At 55.9% G+C, this 17,755-nt stretch overlaps 6 protein-coding genes across 6 annotated transcripts; 4 read left to right on the plus strand and 2 right to left on the minus strand.

Moving 5' to 3' along the window:
• Positions 1-2,498: 2,498 nt before the first annotated feature.
• Positions 2,499-4,069, minus strand: BO72DRAFT_515324 (uncharacterized protein; the record flags this gene model as incomplete). The annotated part of the gene is made up of 2 exons (XM_040949547.1): positions 3,643-4,069; positions 2,499-3,185 (listed from the first exon to the last, which is right to left on the minus strand). Exons 1-2 carry the CDS (start codon positions 4,045-4,047, stop codon positions 2,499-2,501), a joined length of 1,092 nt encoding a protein of 363 aa, XP_040798609.1. The 5' UTR covers positions 4,048-4,069.
• A 716-nt stretch (positions 4,070-4,785) lies between these two features.
• BO72DRAFT_461062 (uncharacterized protein) lies at positions 4,786-5,550 on the plus strand (the record flags this gene model as incomplete). The annotated part of the gene is made up of 1 exon (XM_040946501.1): positions 4,786-5,550. One exon carries the CDS (start codon positions 4,786-4,788, stop codon positions 5,548-5,550), a length of 765 nt encoding a protein of 254 aa, XP_040798610.1.
• A 989-nt stretch (positions 5,551-6,539) lies between these two features.
• Positions 6,540-9,314, plus strand: BO72DRAFT_515328 (uncharacterized protein; the record flags this gene model as incomplete). Its single annotated transcript, XM_040949548.1, has 1 exon — positions 6,540-9,314. One exon carries the CDS (start codon positions 6,540-6,542, stop codon positions 9,312-9,314), a length of 2,775 nt encoding a protein of 924 aa, XP_040798611.1.
• A 491-nt stretch (positions 9,315-9,805) lies between these two features.
• Positions 9,806-11,943, minus strand: BO72DRAFT_384191 (nucleobase cation symporter-1 family protein; the record flags this gene model as incomplete). Its single annotated transcript, XM_040941540.1, has 8 exons — positions 9,806-10,239; positions 10,368-10,687; positions 10,743-10,913; positions 10,971-11,316; positions 11,373-11,589; positions 11,652-11,719; positions 11,777-11,806; positions 11,868-11,943. 8 exons carry the CDS (start codon positions 11,941-11,943, stop codon positions 9,806-9,808), a joined length of 1,662 nt encoding a protein of 553 aa, XP_040798612.1.
• Positions 11,944-14,429: 2,486 nt separating this feature from the next.
• Positions 14,430-15,251, plus strand: BO72DRAFT_196044 (uncharacterized protein). Its single transcript, XM_040939561.1, has one exon. It carries the CDS (start codon positions 14,733-14,735, stop codon positions 15,207-15,209), a length of 477 nt encoding a protein of 158 aa, XP_040798613.1. The 5' UTR covers positions 14,430-14,732; the 3' UTR covers positions 15,210-15,251.
• Positions 15,252-15,708: 457 nt separating this feature from the next.
• Positions 15,709-17,518, plus strand: BO72DRAFT_434671 (spherulation-specific family 4 protein). The gene is made up of 3 exons (XM_040943247.1): positions 15,709-16,297; positions 16,350-16,707; positions 16,788-17,518. Exons 1-3 carry the CDS (start codon positions 15,921-15,923, stop codon positions 17,103-17,105), a joined length of 1,053 nt encoding a protein of 350 aa, XP_040798614.1. The 5' UTR covers positions 15,709-15,920; the 3' UTR covers positions 17,106-17,518.
• The last annotated feature ends 237 nt before the right edge of the window (positions 17,519-17,755 follow it).

A 17,755-nucleotide genomic window follows, 5' to 3' on the forward strand; every position in this document is an offset into this window, starting at 1 on the left:
AAGCTGACAGATGAACCTCTTGCCCTGCGAGATAGAGAGAATAGGAGACCCTCGGACTTCCATTCCTTCTTTCAAGAGACCTCGGTTTTCTGTCCGGGGCAATTTCTCGCCCCACGCATTCGACAGTTGAGCAAAAGCTGCAGTATACCACTCCTCCCGGACAAGATCTCACATAGGACCTAGGTAATCAGTATCTCAATGTGCAGGCTGTATTGTACACTCCGTAAGCACTACCAATACGTAGACACAGGACGATCAGGTCATCGACAGCATAGAAAAAAAAAGACGCCTTAATGCCGCCCCCCCCAGCACATATCCAAGTTCCTTCAAAGCCCAAAAGACGTGTCCTTCCCGAATCTGTGCAGTTCGTCCTTGTACTCGTCGTCGCTGCTCGAGAAGGGCCAGACGTTTCCAGAGCCCAGGATGGATTCCGCCTGGTTGGTTGGTGGAAGGAAGTGTCGGTGAGTCTCTGAGGCCATGACTCCTCTTCTACCGGACTTACCTCATCTTTCGAGAGAGACGAATTGTAAACGTGGAAGTCGCGCGACCAGGTGTCGATACACGCATAGTGTTCGGTGTGGTGCAGCCCGGCGCGGGTGGGAAAGTCGCCCGCGGCGCCGCCATCCCCGTAGCACCAGTGGTGCTCGTTTCCCGGGAGGACAAGGATGGCCCACTTCCCCATAGTCTTGTCACGACTATCCCAGGTGTTTATTGTCTACATTGTTGATCAGGGTTTCTAAGAGGATCGAGGGGTGGCGGAGTGGCCTTCTGTTTTCTGATTCGGAGGGGCAGGTGGAGAGAAATGCGCTGGCGGACAACAAACAACAAGTTAGGTCTAATGGAGAGATCTTTATCGTGCACACCGCACCTCGCGGCCTCGCGGCGGGCTTTATACGCGACTCGCGAATGTCGATCTGACGTGAATGGTCAAGGCCGTGACATACATGGAAATCGAATAGGGGGCGCGGAGGAACTTGGGCTGGGTCCGAGATGGTGGAGCCTCAAGATGGCTCTTAATGTCATGGACTGGCTGGGCTGGCTAGCTGATGATCCACAGGATCGCGAGCTGAGATCGGGGGAGATTCAGCTCACACTTCCCGACAAGCTGGACGACTAGGCAACGAGTGGGGGGGCGATCATCGATCTCTTCCACTTCGGAGATGCAGTGGCAAAGCCCATATCCGGTCCCTCCTACTTCCAAGCTCAAGGCTCCAAGCTCCAGGCTCCAAGCTCCAAGCTCCAGGCTCCAAGCTCCAGGCTCCAAGCTCCAAGCTCCAGGCTCCAAGCTCCAAGCTCCCAGTTCTCCAATAATCTCGCCTTGAAATTAGTCTTCGTGTTGGAGTAGAGAGATAAAAAAAATACAGAAAATACAAAAACATACAGCAACCACAAAAAGACAAGAAAAAGAACAACAAACAAGCAAACAAGACCTGTAAGTCTTCAGGAACCTCGACTTCGATCTCTTCGTTTGTATTCGTGGCTCGCGCAGCCGGGCTTGAATCATGGGCTGTGGGATCTCATCCCGCCCGCCCCGCCCGAACCGCGAACCATGAGTCATCTCAGGGTTCCTTCGGGTTTGCCGGATGCAGGGACCTCCTCAGTCTATGTACGGAGGACCGGGTGTCCAGTTTCTGCATCTTGTTTACATGCGGGAACGTACCTAGTAGAGAGTTCCAACCACCAAGAAAAGCAGGAGACTTGTTCCAGCAGCCTACCTCTGAGACTTAACTTCAAACTCGTCGTCAGTTGGCCAAGATGCGACCAAGTCGTGGGGCCCGCGGCGTCTGCTGCAAGCTCTAGAAAGGAGCAACTCTTCAATCATGCTCCACAATCTCGTTGAAGGTTGAGTTAAGGTTTTACATTAGGCGTTGCAGTGGCGGTGTATGCAGTAGTCGGGGGCTAATTTGAGCAGTTTCGGTCACAGTGATGTACTGTCGTCGCCATGCTGACGGTTGCGAAGGAGGCGGGCTAGCGCAATTACACCCTAGAAATGGCAAGTAATGGGCTCATCTACATTGGCGCTATCGGTGGGCGGTGTTGCCCGGGGTGGCTGCTTTGGTGCCGACGGCGGCGCCGGGCGAGCTGGAGCGGGTGGTGTGGGGGTGTGTGCAGGGGCTGTGAGTTAGGCCTTCTGGCTTGAGTCCTTGGTGGCGGTCTCTCTCTCCCCTTTCACTTTCTTTTTGGGGAGGGGGAGACTAAGGTAAGTATACCTCTGGACGAGGTCAGTAATGGACTCACCTGCATCAGAGCCGATATTTGTCGGTAGCTAGGACTTCTAGCATTGATATACACCTATATTCTGTGTGCTTACACTGCGTGGCCTGGATAATAAAGGGTGCCTCTGTGCTCAAGGTGGAGTGCTCGAGATGGAAATGAAATCAACTGCATTGTGCTCATGTTGGTCTACTATAGGGTGGTGTCTTTGTCGAGACCTGTGATCGCATCATACTTGTAGGATTGTGTATCCACAGCATGCCCCTGTCTGCCGATTCGCGCCCTCACACCCTATCCACCATTGGAGGCAGCTGGCCACTTTCGACCAACTGCCGAACTTCCTTACAAGACCGTGAATATTCTTCACGCGTGAGAGTCGGAGTGTTGTACTCCAACGCAATCCCTAACAGGCACATCTTTTGCTTTAATTGCTCCATGCGATCCCATGGATATTCGTCCGGGTCTACATAGCCTAGCCAATCGATATACGGAACGAACTCGATCCGAATCGTCCGCAGCGCCTGGCTTTTGCCCGCCAAGGCGCCCTCGGCAAACGCCAGCAGCCAGCGCGCCTGTGGCTCGTCGAACCCCAACAAGCCTGGCCCCCAGAAATCTCCGTAGCTGATCAGGTCCCAGACGAACGTCCGCACTGTCGGGCTTAAGAGCTGATCAATCGCTGCGGCAGGACGCCAGTAAACGCGGGGATGCGTCTCGGATATGACGTGGAAGGGCGGGCAGACGACCGTGTGCAAGTTGGGGAAAGTGGAGGCCCGGAACTCCAGGCCCAGGGCGTAGAACGGGATCGCACCGAAGACCATGCGGCGGAGAGTGTGGGGGTGGGCCTGCAGCCAGGGATAGAAGACTTTGACGGTGGCGGGTGTGTGCGGGATTCTGCTCTTGAGGAGCTCGTCGAATGCCAGGCTGAACTCAACCAAGCCGCAAGTCGTGGGTTGTTGCAGAGCCGCATCATTCTATTGCCGATAAGGGGTACAGGTTAGCCTGCGTGGTCTTTACGCTTCGAGATCAAAGGCATTTTGGGGAGACGGCATCTAGCGATGTGAACGAACCAGGAAAGACAGGAGGAAAGGGGGGAGCGAGAAAGAAAAGAATGATATCGGGACCAATGGAAGGATAGGGACGGACTTGTAAAGAAGAGTAAATCTCGTGAGCCTCTCTTCTGATAGCCGACGGGGTTGTTGGGTCTGTGCCGGGCAACGCACGCAGCTCCGCATAGCCCTGCAGCTGACATTCAAACCGGCCCCCGAAGCCGTCACGAGGTTCATTGATAACGCCCATCAGTTCCACCCTCCGTAATGCTGGAAGGTGCCGGAGAGCATGCTGTAAGAGCTCCCATTGGCTGATCACGATAGACTGTCCAGGCTCGAGTGGTGATTGGAGGCGTTCCTGGCCCTCGGGCGGCCAACCTACCTCCACCTCACCCTGGATCCTTAGCGTGTGGACCTTCGCCCCGCAAAAGAGGCTTAACACGTCGGCTGCAGCCGCATAGTCCGCGAGTGAGATGCAGGTCTTGGTCCGATCGCGCTGTAGGACCAGGACAAGAGATCGGACGGGCAAGAGTAGGCTCGGGTCGGACCGCAAGGCGCGGTATAGGCAGTTCGTTCTTCGTCCAGACGGGTAGCAAAACTCCAGTTCGCGATACAGCAGGGGAACTGTGAGGCGGTAAATTCGCTGACAGGTGAGGAGAAGGGCAATGATGCCGGTACCTGAACGCCGGATGCCGAGTCGCCGTTCGAAAGAAATCCGGCCCAGAATAAGGCCGAGGATCTGGCCCAGGATCTCGGGAGGGAGATTGAGGATGAATGACCGGGGCATTCTGTTTCACGCTCAACGTGGGGTTGATGAGAGAGAGATAGATGGGGGGGGGGGGGGAACTAGGTAGAGTCAGACTGTCAGTCAGGCAGCACTGATTATTTGAATGGTTTCAGTTGTGGTAGATAATGCCCAACTGTTTAAGCACGGCTGGTTGCTGAGGTTGCTTGTATTCACAGAAGTCTGGAGGGGACTGGGACTGCTTGAAAAAAAAAAACAGAAAAAACGTCAGACGGATGGGAAATGATGATGTATGCCTTACACCACTTTCAAAGGTAGTTTCTGTTGGATCATTCACTACTGTCTGCCCCTCCTACTTCAGCAGCGTATTGTCTTCACTGATTCACTGTGTTACACTGCCATCGCAAGCCAGTATATTCTGTCCCTCCAGCTTTTTCTTCTCTCTTTCTCTCTTTCTTCCACCCATCTCTCTTACATGGGAGAACTCCCCACTCTTTCACATTCAAGGTCTTCCAGCTCTCGTCACTCCAGCTTGCCAAGCACTTCCTCGTGACACTCAGAGGTCTCCAGAACAGCTAGAACCTGAAGTAATCATCAGAAAGAGAACAAACGAAAGCAACTTCGCATGGCGAGGAAGATCATCGGCATCTTGCCGAAGGAGGGGGCTGTGAAGCCCTCCAGGGTTCCTCCAGTAGCCTCCGGACTTCCGTACGTCTTCCTCACCCAAGTAATCATGTCCTGTCAAGCTAATATCTAGTCTGCAGGTTCTTCGCAAGCAAGATGGTCAACCTCAGCGTCGAACCAGACGTCCCCATCTGCATCCACACCGACCTTCTTGCTGCCAAAGCCCCAAAGTTCCATCTGTCCACGATCCACGACAACAGACTGACCATCCTTGCCCGGTTTGTGGAATGGGCCTACACCGGCTACTACACCGCGCAGTACGATAATACCAAGCTCAATGTTGGCGTGGGCGAAATCCTTTCTACAATCGATGATGCGACCTTACATATCGATATGATCACCTTTGCAGACAAGTACGGAATCTCCGCGCTCGTCGCCTTGGCGCAGGACAATCTCAGCGCGGTTGCCGAAGATTTGTTCGAGAACTATCCCCGACCCTCCAAGGTCTCGGTCTTTGTGAATATCTGTGCTATAGCCGTTGCGGAGCTAGGCGCGAGCCATTCAGCCTGTCGAGATCTCGCCCGTTTCACCGTCCGCAACCTGGACGTCGTGCGGGCGGCCGACATCTTTGACTCGTTTCTCGCAGACCATCCCGAGTTTGCGGTGGCCATGGTGAAGTATTTCGACGGGCCAACTGCCAGCTATGAGGCTGATTCTTGTGGTTCGGGTCCTAGTCGCGATTTGGATAGCGAAGATGCTCTTTCTTGGCATCCCGATTCCTTCGTCGTGGGTCGTCGCGCTTCCGAGGGTGGGCAGAGTCGTTCAGTCTCAGACATCGATGATCCCTTCCGCGGGTGGCCTGTTTGTGCTCCTTCAGGTTCGACTGGGAATGATAGGAAAGCTTGCGAAGTTCCTTGGTAAGATCTGTTCGCGGAACTCGAGGATCTGAAGATCTCCAGTCTGGTACATGTTGGGATAGTTGAGATTATGGTGCGCTTGGATTGGGGTCGTCTTGCAATATTGCGTTACTTGTGATTTAGTGGCATTTGCTGAATACATTGCCTTCAAAGAGAAGGTTATTTCCATCCCAGAGTGTGCCTGCTGAATCACAGCGTGACTATACGCTGATTCCGTACATTGGTCAATCAGCTAACCAGAGTAACGGCCCCCCTTGGACATTGCTATCGAATTTATTCTAACCTTGTCAACCCAAGAACCAACCAACCCAACCAAGCTCAGTAGATCTTCCCTTCCATAACATAACTTCTTCTTTCCCACACCACCACCTTAATTCTTTGTCCCAGCACTTTCCTCCCGAAAAACTCCTTTGTCTCGTGCTTAAGAACGAAGATTCCACCCACCTACTTAACCTTTGTTTCTCTCACGCGCATTATCAAAACAAAGCTCGTTGTTCGCACAAAGAATCCAAAATAGCATCAAACAGCACCACACAACCCTCAAAACAGAGTAGAACAGAGTGAAACATCGAGTACTTTTCTACACCATTTGACATCGCTCTCGCAACAAGACTCACAACATAATTTCTACCCCACATCATCAACGTAACCTCTACCCACATCATCGACAACCTATCTCTCTCCTGCACTCGACTCACACACACACACTGCAGACCGGTATTACTTCATCATCAACATATTATCGTTCTGGATTCAAACGATAAACATCGAAATTCGTACCTCTCTTTTCCTCTCATCTCATCTTTGTTCACTCGCTTGCTTACCCAGACGTACGCGTCGCAGGATCTTCACTCTACACTAAATCCCCGAGACCCGACTCGGTGGATATTATCAACGTTCATCACAACCCAGAAACCAAGCGAGCCTACACGCTACACCAACCCATCACACTCCCAAATCGAATTCTTTCTCATCAAATTGAAAAGAGAAGAAATGGCTCGTCCATCGAAACAAAAACGCGCCGCCAGGATGCGGGCGAAAGTGAGGCGCGCGGCACCGCAGAAGCAGACACAGTCGCCCCAGAACACAGAGAACCAGCAGACTACAGAGGAAGAGACGCAGGTTACGAATGAGGATGAGTTCCATACACCGATGGACAATGGGAATCATATGCCTGTGGGGATGTCCGCTCAGAAGCTTGAGGCGGACTCTGCCAGCAAGAACCAACTTTCACACACTTCGGAGCAGGTGATGCAGTTTTTGAATAATGCCAACGTCACCGGGGGAGTGAGCGTCCGCGCAACACAGTATGAGACAGAATCTTCGGATGAGAACGAAGGTCTACAATTCTCTACACAGATTACACAGCCTACAAATGATGCAAAGGAAGAGACCAGAAATGAAGTGAGCGTACTCGGTAGACAGCGCGAGAATCACGCGACCAATGATAAAACTCAACAACACACAAACCAGCAGACAAATCAATCGAAGTACATTAAGAAGGAGACGGAGGCCACCACACAACATGAGACGAACCTCCCTACCAATCCTCCCCAAACCATCAAGCAAGAAACACAACCTCCGACCGCCACCGAAGAAACCACCGAGCGAGTAAGCATGCTGGCAAAGAAGCGCAGAAGGCGCCCGGTCCCAGTCCAAGCACCGCAACCCGCCCCAGAGCCTACACCAACATACAAATTCACATCACCGCCGACCCTCGCCCACCCCAAGACCCGACCCACAATCGCCAACCCACAACCCCCAAAGGCCACAAAACGCAAAGCCTCAGAGCCCGCCGAGAGCATCGACCTCGGCTCGCCCAAGAAACAGAGCTCCAAGAAACGCAAAGCCCGAGTCGCTCCCGAGATTGTCGATCTATCTTCACCCAAGCCCGCTCCAAGAGAGCACGGACAGAGGCCGAGCCCCAAGAACCTCCGGAAGCGCAAGCCCGTCGACCCGTCCGAGACGATCGATCTCCGCTCGCCGATCAAACGCACGCGAAGCTTGGCGTCTACCTCGCCTCGCAGGACCAGAAGTTATACGAAGCAAGCCGTCCACCCGCCACAGAGGCAGGCCATCCCCAACCAAGACTCCAAGGAGGGGAAGGGAGGTAAACGGGTGGAGTGGGCGGACCGGGACACCCGCAAACACACCACCGTTCCGCAGCAGGGCTCGACCAGCATCAAAAAAGAGGAACAACCGCACCGAATCCTACCGGATAGAAGCCAGATCTGCAAGCCAGCCCGCTCCGACTCCGACTCCCAGCCCAAGGCCCAAGTGAAAGTGAAGCGCGAACCGACCTCGCAACCACCCCAAACCCCTTTCCCCGAGAACGAGAACGAGAACGAGAACGCAACTCCCTTCTACACCCCCCTGCAACAAGCCCTCCTCTCCCAAACCCAAGCCGTGACCAACGCAACCTACGAGGTCCTCGAACGCCGCCTCGCCAGCACACAAGCCACCGCCGCGCGTCGCGTGCGCACCACCCTCGCCACCGAGACTGAGACTGACACCGAAACCGACACCGACATCGACGCCGCACACGACCCGATCCCGCCCCTCCCGCTCGGCCGCGTCCTCAAGGTCGCCAAATACCTCGACACGAACGTCCTCTCCCGCCTGACGCAAACCTGCAAAACCCTGTACCGCCAACTGACCCACGAGCTCCAACTCCGCCAGGACCCGACCTCCATCCCGGACAGCGCCTGGCAAACAGAAATCCGGCTGGGCCTCTCCGACGCCGAAGGCCGACGGACCGTCGAATGGCTCCCGGGCACAGGATACTACCCTGGCCCAATGGAGCTGGCCACACAGCACGGTCGCGTCGACGACGTCCGCGCATACCTCCTCAAGGGGGCGGACCGCAACTGCCTGAACGCGTACGGCATCCGGCCGCTCCGCTGGGCGGTCGCCACCGGCCAGCTGGGGATCGTGCGACTCCTGCTGGAAGACGAAGCGGACCCGAACCTACCCGACGAAGACGGCGCGGGGGGCGCCCTCGCCGGCCCATTCGTAGGGCCGGGGACGGAGACCGAGACGTTCATCGAGACCCTCCTGGACGCCGGGGCACAAATCCGATGCATGGACGCCTTCACGAACCTGTGCCACTCGCGCAAAGCCGCGGAGTACCTCAAATACGCGATCGCGAACGGCAGCGCCAGCACGCTCGGCCACCTGCGCGGCCCCGCAGGGACGACGGTCCTCCACGTCGCGGCGCAGATGGGCCACAAAGCCATCGTGAACATCCTGCTCCACGAGACGGAGGGGGTGGCCATCGACGCGGTCAACGACCACGGCCAGTCGCCACTGCACCTGGCGCTGCGCGATGGCAACGAGGCGACGGCGCTGGCGCTGATCGACGCCGGCTGCGCGCTGAATCTCGCCGATAATTTCAACCGGGATGCGCTGGCCCTGGCGATTGAGAAGGGGTACGCCGAGGTCGTGCGCGCGATGCTCGAGGCGCCCCCCGCGGCCGGGGTGGATTTCCGGGCCACCCGCAAGTACGGCCATCGGCCCTCGGCGGAGATGACCCATCTCGAGGGCGCGTTTTCGTTTCGCCGGTTCGGCATCATGAAGCTGTTGCTTGTCGGGAGGGTGCATGCCGTCGATGAGGCGTTGCAGAGGCGGTGTCGCGAGTTGGCGAGGACGGATCCCACGTATGGGGAGCTGTGCGAGGATGTTTCGTTGTTGATGGGGAGTAGTATGTTGGGGTTTGATTCGGAGGAGGTGGAGACGGAGGTGGGGACCGAGGTTGGGGAGGAGGAGTGATTTGGGTGGGGGGAAAGGTTGGATAACAGGAGGGATTGGATGCGACCAGTGGGAGTATTTGAGTTAGAGGGGCTTTATACGACTAGCAGGAGGATTTGAGATAGAAAGCGAGTGCATATGGTTTGGAGTTACTGTTAGTGTTGGGGCTGTATACCCGGATTAGCGCTGCTTTGAGAAGAATACCGAAGTTGAACATACATACAAGCACCCAAAGAACTACTTGACCACCCACTACGAGAAGGTAGGAGAAGACCACAAGTCAGAAGCCACAAGTCAAAAGACCGTCAATCATTATTCACCACCATCTATACAAGACAAGTGAAGATAAGTAAGTATGCAACGCAATGCAGTATGTACGGAATGTACTTCCCCCCAGTCCCAGTCCAGGTCCAGGTGCAGGTGCAGGTCCAATAGCCCGACCCTCCATTCTCCTCCCCCATCCCCATGTATCCCCCCTTCCCCAACCAACCCAAAAGCGAAGCGAAGGAATATCACAACCCGCGCTTCTCGGCATCGGCATCACGATCCTTTCCGCCGACCACCACCTCCTCCGTCGTCACGCCCCCCACATCCCGCGCATTGAGGTACACCTCGCCCTCCTCGTCATCGACCGCGGCCTCCCACCCCAGCTTCTCCGCGCGGATGCGCTTCTGGTTCTCGGTGGGCCACACCCAGCAGATGGCGAAATAGCAGACGAAGGCGGTCACAAACGACAAAATCCAGCCGAGGTCGCCCATGCGCGTGGCGGTCGTCGACACGGAGGCGCCCAGCGAGCCGACGAAGCCCGGGAACGGGAACGCGATGCCGATGATGTAGGCGATGACCGCCTGCACGTTCCACCCCTTCAGGTAGTAGTAGCTCTTGTTGAGCGGGGTGCCGTCGTACAGGGCGGGGATAAAGATGTTGCCTTTGGTGAAGCAAAAATCTGCAGCCGGTTATTAGCATCAGCATGGTTGGAGGAGCTCAAGCTCAGGGGGAGAGGTGAGAATGGGGGAAGGGTGGAGCATGGGGAAAGGGGCAAGACAAGGGAAAAAGGGGCGAGGGGCAACGTACATTCACAAACCATAATGGCAACCACACTCCCCATGAACAGGGCGTACCCGGACAGAAAGGTCTCGAACTTGGTCGCCGACGCCAGGATCTCCCACGGACACACCGCCCAGGCCAGCGTGTGCACGATGTACTGGCCGCGGCGCATGTTGATGAAGCGCGGGAACAGCATGGACGAGTCCGCGCCGAACGAGATCATGTTGGCCGCCACGTTGGTCCCCAGGATCTGCACCAGCCAGGCGAAGGCGGCCAGGAACACGGCGAACCGCGTCGTGCCCGACCAGTAGCGGTCCAGGATGAATTCCATCAGGTCCCATTGGTTCCTGTCGTCGTTAGGGGGGATGCTGGACGCAGCGCCGCGGTGAGGGGCGCACTTACCAGATGGAGGTGCCGTATTTGTTGTTGATGGCGGAGGTAGCCAAAATCCCCAGACTCGCGGAGAGGGTCGTCGCGATCGGGTTGGAGATCAGCTGCGTCCACAGCGGGGCGTTCTTCGTCTTCGCCCAGCGGCAGTAGTCCGGCTGGTTGGTGATCAGCGTGGCGGTGTTACTTTGCGTCTGGTTAGCCTCGCCTCAACCCCCCAGCTTTTTTATTGGAGGCACTCACCCCAGGCCACTGTTGATCCCCGAGATGATCAACCAGGCCATCGCCGTCGTCGACTTGCTGTCCTGCGTGTACACCGACCCGATCTTCCCGCCGGTGTTCACCATGGCGAAGATGAACAGGCCGAACATCGCCGGCAGCGAGATGAAGGTCTTGAAGATGAAGAACCCGCGCAGCTGGTACGGCCGGAAGTGGCAGAACGGGAGGTGCACCATCCAGCACAGGAACAGCGCCAGCATCTGCTGCGTGGTGATGTGGGCGCTGGCCGGCAGATGATTCGGGATGTCGGTGAAGTGGTGGCCGAAGATCGCCCGGAGGATGTTGAACATGTACTCGGCGCCGTAGTACACTGCTGCGCGTTAGAGAGGGTTTGAGGGGCGGTTTTCGAGGAAGTGATATACGCACACTGCACGGAGTACCAGACGATCGCCAGCACCGCCCGCGCCCCGACGAAGTAGAAACTGCCCCACATGCCGAAGACACTGCGTCCCACGCACGGGAAGCCGATGTGGTACACGCTGGCCGCGCGCGAGTTGAAGGCCATCGCGATCGAGGAGATCATCTGGGAGACGAAGATCACGATGATGGATTGCCACCAGTTAAGGCCAATTCCAATCATACTCTGCTGCGGTCAGAGGGGGTTCCGTGATGGTGCTCACTCAGGGCTGAGGCGAACGCGCTTACCGATCCCAGAGTCCAGTTGGTGAACGAAATGGACCAGTAGAAGGAAACATAGTTCCACCAACGCCAGGCTAGGGTGCAGATTAGCCCTGGCTCTCACCAATGTCAACACCCCGAGAACAACTTACTGCACTGCTCCGGGGGAGTGGGTAGCAGATCTGCAGGAAGGCCAAGTCAACAACAGGCGTCGCGTGCGCGGGCAAGTGAAAGAAGTCCAACCTTCATTGGACCACCGCGAATCCCGGCTGGAGTCCAGCTCGAGGGCGGAGACGATTCTCGTGCCGACCTTGGCCATGATTGAGGTGTGGTGATAAGATACTGGGAAAGACAAAGGTAGCAGTCCCCCCAGGCCCAAAAATTTGGGAGGGGAGGAAGAGGGAGGAGGAGAGAGAAGGAGGAAACGTCACGGCGTGGACAGGATTTTATTCCCAGCGGGAGTGAATGAGGGCAGCCAAGCCAAGAGGAGGGGAGGGAAAATTCAAGTGGGGTTCGTGGTGTATGGCAGTGGGGCGGTTGACTAGCTTTAATTCACTTTGGGTGGGTTGAGACGATAACAGCGAAACCAGAGCAGTGGACCGATGGGGGGTGAGCAGTGTGTGATAAGAGGGTTTTCCGCCACGCAGACTGGCTGCAGCCCTGAGTTTACCCAGCGGTGCAGTGGCGGAGATTACCCAAAGGAGAGTCGTGCGGGTGATAAGCTCTGCTGTGGTGGATTCCTAAGGTTGCAACCCTATTTGCCTCGCCGGTTCTTCTTAGTCACAGTTCTTCTGTTTAGCCTATGAGTGTGGCCGGTGGTGTTACGCTAGACCTCAAGGGATAAGAAGGCACACGCGCACCGAATCTAGCCTGATTCTCCCGGATCGACGTGAAGTCTGGCTCATGGGTCGATGCTATGCTATTTTCATCCTCACCGGACAGCCTCCGAGAAGGTGGCAATAAAGTTCAGGGAGACAGATGATGTATTCTAGAAGACATATGGGAAATAACTGGAGATAAAGCAAGACCGCTACCTATCAACAATATCAAGCAATATCATATCAAAGAAGAAGGTTGCATCAGTCATCAGCAGATATCAAGGTTTTTTTTTCTGATCCTTCCGGCACGGTTCGTGGAAGGTTTTTGGTGCGGCCAAGGGGAGGAAAAGTGGATCGGGAGGGCAGCCCGCTTGCCAATCACCTGACTGTGTGGAAGGCAATCCCAGCCACACACGCGGATTCGCCGAGGATAGCCTCAACTCCTCAGCCTACACCCCCCCGGAGCAGGAAGATCCTTCACCCGGCTGTGCTGCCTTCGCTGCTGGAGCCGCCATGACTCTCTGTGAAATCAGTGTCCACCCGACTCTTCGCCATCCCCGACGTTCCCCCGAGTCATGTAGCGTGATCAACAGGTGTGGAAGGGTGTCTGACTGACAAGCTCAGGCTTCCTCCGATACTCCGTAGAAACGATGGCCATATAGCTCACCATGCGGGCAACGACAGCAGCAGTCATGTTTTAGACGGTCAGTACGATAACACTGCACTCGCTTGAGTTTGCCCCAGGTGTCAGCCTGCTGGGGCTGGGAGACACTTGGCACGTTGCTCCGGGCTAGATCAACTAGTCTCCCGGCTGTCAGTCATTTTCGAGAATCCGACTAAGAGTTCTAGCCGGCATCTTGGCACTTCACCCACGGCCAGAAAGCGTTTGCTCCAACCTGGAGATAAGACATGTGATGCACTAATTAACCCCAGGGTTGCACTGCAGCGGAATGAGGTTGATGGGAGATCCGTGCTTGGGTGGCCATCCCACGCCGACCGACTCGAGTAATCGCTGATCACCTTATCTTGGAAGGGTGGAGGCTGGTGACTGCTCTCGGGGAGTATCCTCTTCTCACCCTCAACAATCAAGACAATTTTGACCATCGCTTTGCGGAGTACATGTTGACACACCAACTCCGCCGGTCAGACACGTTGAAATCCAGGCTGGACCTGGTGGACTCGGTGGACTCGGTGTAACCGACGGAGATAAGTACTATATCAGCGATCCTGCAGGACAATAGAGCACAAGACATTGTATTCAGCTTACAAGTTGGGGCGGGGATTCGCCATCGATGCTGCGATAGCTGCCTTGGTATCAATAAGACTCTCCTTGCTTGACGGCGGACTTCGCCTAGGGACCTGAGGCTCCCGCAGTTGGGGGCGATAAGGCAGGAGGTCTGGACTGACGCGACCAATGACCACCACGTTGGATTAGAGATAACTCTATCAACCTAATCGGCTGCTGTGCCACCTTTAAACACTGGTGTCCTGTTTCTAACGCCGCTGGGAAGAGACAAGAGAAGCACTGAGTCGCAAATTTCTTCAATGCGAGTCAATGCTGGCAGTATGCACGGATCGCGCGCAATTGCTAAGCAGCTGCCGAAGTCAGGATACGAGCCTGTTCGTGGATGCAGGTTCGACTCCCGCCGCGCTCGTCTTCCTTCTTCCCCTGACATTGGCGCCGCCTCGTGATGACCGGCCTTGACTAATCTTGATCGCGCAAACTTGAATCGACTCATCAGCAGGTGTCAAACCAACCCCAGCTGGCAGGAGTCGCCCCTCGTCGGTTCACCGCTACAGCCCGGGTTGAGGATTTGTTTGTTGTTTGAGCATGCAAGGACACCCTATATTGACAGATCCAATGCAATCTGCTTCGTGTTCAGGTACGGGCATCGGAGCAGACACAGAGTATGCACCGTCGTCCGAGGAGCCCTACGTCTGGCCCTATCCCAGGAAACAGCGCCCAATCATAGTTCCCACCCACAGCACCCTCCAGCGATCGCAATCTTGAAGGCAAGTCTTTGTGGTCCAGCCGTGTCTACCGTGACAGTGCCAGGAGTATCAATTTTATTTCTGTCAGTGGTTGTACACACAAAGAACTCCGTAATGACCCCTTTTGATCACCTCCGTGGCGAGGTATTACTCGGTCACCGCGAGGTAAAAGGAAGTACCACCCCCCGAGGTGACAACTACCGGGCCTCCGAGCCACGGTTCGAGTCGGCGGGCGTAATTCCGACCCCAAGGATTCCCACTCGGCCTTAACTATCCTCAAGGCCATCTTCCCTGGACCATGACATCTCGAATGCGAGCCATGATTCTCGTTCAAACCATCCGATTGTCACTAGGTCCAGCAGCGAAGTATATTAACCGGTCACGGTACAAAGCAGTTCAAAATGTGACCAAAAAACAACACCGCCCCCCGACCCATTCTACGGTCGGACTTTCGCCCATCGCGATCAGCAAAGCCATCCACCCCCCAAAACATTCTTTGTCTGTCCCGATGGTTTGTGCCCGCCATCGAGAGCCTCAAACAGCTCAACCCAGCGCAGATGAAATGAGAGGAGATGAGAAGAGATGGGCGGCCGTGATCGGATTAGATAAACGCCACCGATGGGGCGGGTCCAACGGACGCCTGTCCGTGCGGACCAAGGGATTGGCCCGGTTGGGAATTCGAGGTCATGGGCGAGGGGAAATTTGGACGGGGGCTGGCCCAGTGCGCGGTGGGGGACAGAAAGTAGGTCGGTCCTTGTCGATGGCTGTAGACTGAGTAGTTATAGGCGCCTACACGAGTCGTGATCTTACCTAGCCTGCATTGCTGCATTGCGCGCATTGGTCTGATGGGCCGCGGGGTCAGCGAAGACATGTTGACCCAGTACTGAAGAGGTACGGAGTAGTGCGGGAACACACAAAGAAAGCAGTGAGACGGCCACCCCATCCCATCTGCAGGGGCAAACCCTCAATCAAAGAAACCTCAACCGCAATTGTGATGGGTACCGTCAAAGGAAGAAAGAAAGAAAGAAAGATTCGAAGTCGGAAAAGTTTTCTAGCCCTCAGTGCCAGGCACATCGACTAGAAGTACATAGTAATTTCCAAGCGAGATCCAATGAGGGCTGGCGGTGGAATGACAGTCCCCCTGCAATCTCCACTCGGGCCAGGATCTGCCCGTTTGCCCGCTAATCGGATCCTCGCCTGTTGTTTCACATTAAATGTCCGATCCCCAATCCCAGCGCCTACTCCTCTGACCTTGAAAAGCGACTCCATTGACCTGATGACTGGCTTCGGCATTGTTCCAGGCACACACGCAATCCTCACCCTGGCGGGGACGAGTGCTGAGTATAAAGACTCGATGGTCTGTCCCTCAGGGCCAGAAGCCCGGAATCCAGCGGGACTTCAAAGAGCTTCTGGCAAGCGTCTTTACCTTTTACCTTTCAAACTTCTTTAACCTCAAGTCGTTCTTTTCCTCTTTCTTTCCTGCAGTATGGTCTGGACCACTCCCTCTCGTGCACTCGGGGTGATGCTGAGCTGCATCGCCCTGCTCCCCGCGCCAGCCACCGCGGGCCACCATCAGCACGACCACCTGCACCGACGCCAGCATCACCACCAGGGCTACAGCGTCGGGCCCCCGATCTGGCAGACCCGGCCGCACGACAGCGAGACAGCTGCAGCGACTGTGGTGGCGACCGCGACCACGACCACCGCGATCCAATCCGTGATCCCGGCGACCTCCGTCGTCGCATCCTCGGCAGCAGCGGCCGCCTCGTCCGCGGCGGCAGCGATCAGCAGCCTGAAAGCCCAAGTGATCATTCCGTTCTACGTGTACCCGGACCCCGGCAAATGGACTCCCTTGTTGAACTTGTATGTCACCTCCATCACCCCCCTCCCAAGACCCAGAACTGATGTAATACAGAGTCGCATCCTTCCCGGACGTGCACTTCACCGTGATCATCAACCCCAGCAGCGGCCCCGGCACCAGCGCCCTCCCAGACGCAGCCTTCCTCACCGCCGTCCCGAGCCTAACCGCCAACTCCAACGTGCTGGCGATCGGCTACGTCCCGACCCAAAAGGGCACGCGGGCGATCGCCGACGTGGAGAAGGACATCAACACGTACGCGAACTGGCCCAGCGCGTCGGGCAACAGCTCGTTCGCGGTGCACGGGATCTTCCTCGACGAGGCGCCCAACGCCTACAGCGCCGACCTGGTCAGCTACTACACGACGCTCTCGACTCTCATCAAGAGTAAAGACGGGCTTGGGCCGGAGAACTACGTATGCCCCTACCCCTTACCCTTCACCTAACCTTTCGGTCCCCCCCCCCCAATCCCCCACCATGCTAACGCTCGATCAAGGTGGTCACCAACCCCGGTACCCCCCCTGACAACGCCTACCTCGACCTAGCGGACAGCACCGTGGTCTTCGAGTCGCCCTACTCCTCCTTCCAGGACGCCATCTCCGCCGGCACCTTCGGCAAGCTCAACGCCTCCAGTAACAGCCACACCAAGCTGGCGTCCATGGTCTACGGGGTGCCCGACACCGTGCATCTGCCGACGCTGCTGACGCAGGTGAGCAACATCTCCGAGCAGATCTTTTTGGGCAATACGAGCTCGTACATGGTGTATGATACGTATATGAATTCGGTGGTGCCGGCGTTGTTGGAGTTGGTTTAGTTGGGTGGCTTGGGTGGCTTGGGTGGCTTGGCGGGGGTTGCGGGTGTGAGCTGGGGTTTGAAGGTGCATCGTGCATCGTGCATTGTGCATTGTGCATCGGGCATTATGTGCTAGTGGTTGAGGGTGTTGTGGCTGGCTGGGCTACTCGTGGCTCGGCTCTAAACTGCAGTGGCTGTGGGGGTTTGCGTTTGGGTTTGGGTTTCCCTACCTTTCTATTCTCTCGTTATCCTTCTTTTCGGTGTATATATAGATGTGTGTGTTGTGGATCGATATACCTGTTTCTTTTGTGTCCTGGTGGCATGGGAGTGGATTATGGGCAAATTGACGATGTTACGCTTGTGCTTTGAATGGGTTTATGCTGGTTGATAGACATCCATGATGAATTAGTGCCTTGCTGGTGTCGCCTGGCGAGGATGGGGGATAGTGGACTGGTTGTTTATGAGATGCATTGCTGAGTCAGCTTCGCTAAGCCAGCTAGTACAGGCTGTGCATAAGTCCTCCCATGCAAGCAAGCAATGCAACTACCAGTAGCTTAGCTTAGCTTGGAGGAGAGAATGATAACTGGACCTTGGTGCTCCCGTGCTGCTTAGAAGTATACTGTAGTTACCTGGTAAGATACCCAGCAGTTACTGTACTCAATCTACAGACCC

Source organism: Aspergillus fijiensis (genome assembly GCF_003184825.1).
Source record: "Aspergillus fijiensis CBS 313.89 unplaced genomic scaffold BO72scaffold_46, whole genome shotgun sequence".
NCBI classification, from domain to species: Eukaryota; Fungi; Ascomycota; class Eurotiomycetes; order Eurotiales; family Aspergillaceae; genus Aspergillus; species Aspergillus fijiensis.